Below are 4,206 nucleotides of genomic sequence, written 5' to 3'. Positions count from 1 at the left end.
ACTATTAGACACTGCGCCCACTCTGTTGCCAGATTTGAGAGAAATAAGCAGGTCTATGAAAACAAGCCCCAAAGAAGCAACACATACATGATGTTGTGTAATTTGAAACCAAAACTAAGGCCTCAGGATGACTTTAAGACTTGAACATGGTCATTTTTGTTTTGTAACATTGAATACAAAATTTAAAAAAAAGTATTTAAAAAAAAAAAATCCCGATCCCCGATTTTTTTCCTCCCGATTCCGATATTTTGAAAATCACGTGATCGGCTCCGATCCCCGATCACGTGATCGGATCGGGACATCTCTAATTATTACTATATAGTATATATTTTCTTTTCTTTTCTTTCCCTTCTATTTGATGTTTCTCATTGAGGCCACACCTCAGGTCATTAGGATTATAATATATTATTCTTATTAATTTTCTCTCTGTGCTTCTTATTTAAGTATTTGGAATGTAAACTGAGATATTCGTAGATATCTTGCTTCATGATTAAGGTGAGATTATTGTCACCCATGGAGAGATGTTGGTTATATGTGCAGGAACTAGTCTGCACACATTTGAGTGTGTATGCGGGTGTATGTTGTATGTATGTATGTTATGTCTGAATGTTTACAAAAATGACATAAAAAGAGTATTAAAGAAAAGAAAAAGTTCCCCAGACAGGATGACGCTCACAGAAAATGCTGGTACATGTATTTTGTCACAGGTGACTCTAGAGGTCATTAATATCCCACATATTGATCTGTTGCAGGTGAAGCCTCTGCTGCAGGTGACCCGGCAGGAGGAGGAGATGCAGGCGAAGGACGAGGAGCTGGTGAAGGTGAAGGAGAAGCAGAGCAAGGTGGAGGGAGAGATGCTGGAGATGGAGAAGAAACAACAGCAGGTGCGTCACACACCCACACGTTACAGATCAGAATTATTACTATTAGGTATAGAGACCATTTGTTTGTGTTGTGTCAACAGTAAAAACAATACTTCTCCCTAGAATCAGAAACGGGTTTATCGCCAAGTAGCTTTACACAAACGAGGGATTTGATTTGGTGAAAAGGGGTAAACATTGAGAAAGAAAGATGGATAAGTTGAAAAAAAGGAGACAAAAAATCGAGCTATTTTAAAGACTTTTAATATCAAAAAATAAACAAAAACAGTAAATAAAAAAATTGAGACTTCTGTAGTCCATAGAAGATTAAAGACTACAATTCCCAACTCCTTAGCCTATTACGTTTAACGTTATTGTTTGCATCTAAGAAACAATAAGCCGTTTTCTTATCATTTTATTTGAGTTTCGCCTCTTTATTTTTAAAGTTGTGTTTCGACTATTTTCTTTGTTGGTGCCGACGAAACAACTTAAATCTTATATGGATTAAACTCACAAAATGCATTGCGGTAGGAATGTCAATTTGAAAAGGCGTCTAAAGTTACTTAAAGGTGGGGTAGGTAAGTTTGAGAAACCGGCTCGAGATACACTTGTTGTTATATTCCATGGAATGCTCTTAACATCCCGATAGCAATGAATATCTGAAGTGCTTTGACAATAAATCCATAAAATAAATATCATCTGTGGAAGCCATGGCGCTGTAAAAAGCACGACCAATCATCTGAGCCGGCTAAAGTAACTGGATGGCCTACCTGCCTGTCAGCCTTCCATCTGTGCACAAACTTATCTCGTGCCCTCATTGGTCATGTGCGCGTTCGTGTGTGTTGGGGGAGGGGCTCTGTGAGGAAGTGGCAGATTTGTTCCGGCTGTGTATTTTCAAATTCTAGCGCACTCGAGCTGGTTTCTCCAAAGTGACCTACCCCACCTTTAAGGAAACCCAGGAAGACGGACAAGACAATATGTGCAATCAACCGTGAGGAAACAAACTCAAAACGGCCCGACCATTAGCTCCAAATATCCATATCTATTCATATCTACGCTATGACTTGCAGGTACACCGTCACCCGCCAAAGCTACCTATGTAGATGTTATTTCAAGGATGCATGATGGAGGTTTCTAATGTCCGTGCAGTTGGTGGAGGAGAAGAACATCCTGGCGGAGCAGCTGCAGGCGGAGACGGAGCTGTTTGCCGAGGCCGAGGAGATGAGATCTCGTCTGGCCTCCAAGAAGCAGGAGCTGGAGGAGATCCTCCACGACCTGGAGTCCCGCCTGGAGGAGGAGGAGGAGAGGAGCCAGAGCACCGTGAACGAGAAGAAGAAGATGCAGTCACACATCCAGGTGAACATCTGGCTGAGACACTATGGTTTCACTTTGACCTTTTCCAATGATACCTATATGACTGTTAAAACCACTGTATATATACACGCTATTTATTTTATCGTTTCATTGCACTAATGTACTTTTAACTACCTATGTTTATATGAAAATATTTTGTTAATTTTTGTCTTTCCTCCCTGTGTAGGACCTGGAGGAGCAGCTGGACGAGGAGGAGGCCGCCCGGCAGAAACTGCAGCTGGAGAAAGTGACGACTGAATCCAAGATGAAGAAACATGAGGAGGACATTCTGCTGCTGGAGGACCAGAACTCCAAGTTCATAAAGGTGAGGAGAGAAGGGTCTGCATTCAGGCTGAAGAGAGGTGCAGGAATGAGTCATAATGTTAGCACTTCCTGTTCCCCGTCTTGAAGTCAATGGTTTTCTGATTGTGTGTTTGGTTGTTAGCCTAAAATAAGGTCTGTGGTTAACACAAGCTGAAGTGATTTTTGTGCTACGACATAAAATACGTCAGTAAATACCCCACTGGTGGATTTGAAAACGGAGGTTGCTAACAAGTGTCTAAATGAGACGACTAAACGTCCTCACGCCCAACATTAGCCACCTTTAGCTTAGCGGTGGTGACGTGAAGTCATGTGACCGTGCTGTAGTTCCTTTATAGCCCAACATTAGCCACCTTTAGCTTAGCGGTGGTGACGTGAAGTCATGTGACCGTGCTGTAGTTCCTTTATAGCCCAACATTAACCACCCTTAGCTTAGCGGTGGCGACGTGAAGTCATGTGACCGTGCTGTAGTTCCTTTATAGCCCAACATTAGCCACCTTTAGCTTAGCGGTGGTGACGTGAAGTCATGTGACCGTGCTGTAGTTCCTTTATAGCCCAACATTAGCCTCCTTTAGCTTAGCGGTGGTGACGTGAAGTCATGTGACCGTGCTGTAGTTCCTTTATAGCCCAACATTAGCCACCTTTAGCTTAGCGGTGGTGACGTGAAGTCATGTGACCGTGCTGTAGTTCCTTTATAGCCCAACATTAGCCACCTTTAGCTTAGCGGTGGTGACGTGAAGTCATGTGACCGTGCTGTAGTTCCTTTATAGCCCAACATTAGCCACCTTTAGCTTAGCGGTGGTGACGTGAAGTCATGTGACCGTGCTGTAGTTCCTTTATAGCCCAACATTAGCCTCCTTTAGCTTAGCGGTGGTCACGTGAAGTCATGTGACCGTGCTGTAGTTCCTCTATAGCCCAACATTAGCTTTTTACTCCAGAAATCATAAAGTGGTGTTAATATGTGGAGATTATCCCGCTGAACTAAACGTATCATAAACGTTTGATTGACACAGAGATTATTTTCTCACATGGAGAAATCTAATTGGTCCAGGGAGATGCTGCCTTCAGGGACCAAGGCAGAAATAACATTACAGCTGAATTAAACCGAGTGTGTTTTCTGCTGCATTAATGCTGTAAATCTGTATCAACAGCAGACTTTAGTAAATACAATCCTCTAAATTCTGTGTATTAAATGTCAAATGCAGACGGATGAGAGAAAGAAGGAGTGGGATTCTTCACAAAAGCAGAACATTGATATACACTTGATGAAGAATAGCTCCGGGGGCTCGGTCACAGTTGAAGAGCATCAGACTAAAAATCAATTGATTTCAATGGAGTTCCACTTTAGTGAACTTTGTCACCAGATTCCCCGCCGCTGACCGAACGCTCGCCTCACAGCGCTGACATTTAAGTGGATATAGAGCTGCAGAATAAAGGAAGCTATTGCATTAGCACACCACCACACAATAATAAAATATATATTCCACTGCAGCTAGACAGGAGGCAGGAGTACATGGTACTAATGCCTTTCATTTAAAGGACGTTTTTAAAGAGCCTTGTGTAGTTGGATCCCAAAAAACATTAAAGGTCCCGTGTCCATTTCTACTGATCATAGTTTCCTTGTTGAGGTCTACTAGAATAGATTCACATTGTTCAATGTTCCAAACTCACA

The 4,206-nt window shown here is 42.2% G+C and overlaps 1 protein-coding gene across 1 annotated transcript; it reads left to right on the top strand.

Annotated features, from left to right (window-relative positions):
- Positions 1-486: 486 nt before the first annotated feature.
- On the top strand, positions 487-2,575 carry LOC104956141 (myosin-10-like; the record flags this gene model as incomplete). Its single annotated transcript, XM_010783588.1, has 4 exons — positions 487-495; positions 753-884; positions 2,010-2,216; positions 2,401-2,575. Coding segments are annotated over exons 1-4 (523 nt in total), but the record flags the coding sequence as incomplete, so codon positions are not given.
- Positions 2,576-4,206: the final 1,631 nt, after the last annotated feature.

This window comes from Notothenia coriiceps, unplaced genomic scaffold, assembly GCF_000735185.1.
Source record: "Notothenia coriiceps isolate Sejong01 unplaced genomic scaffold, NC01 NC01_scaffold00025458, whole genome shotgun sequence".
In the NCBI taxonomy this organism is placed as follows: domain Eukaryota; kingdom Metazoa; phylum Chordata; class Actinopteri; order Perciformes; family Nototheniidae; genus Notothenia; species Notothenia coriiceps.
The sequence above is the reverse complement of the archived record's forward strand: the minus strand, read 5'-3'. Positions and strand labels throughout refer to the sequence as shown.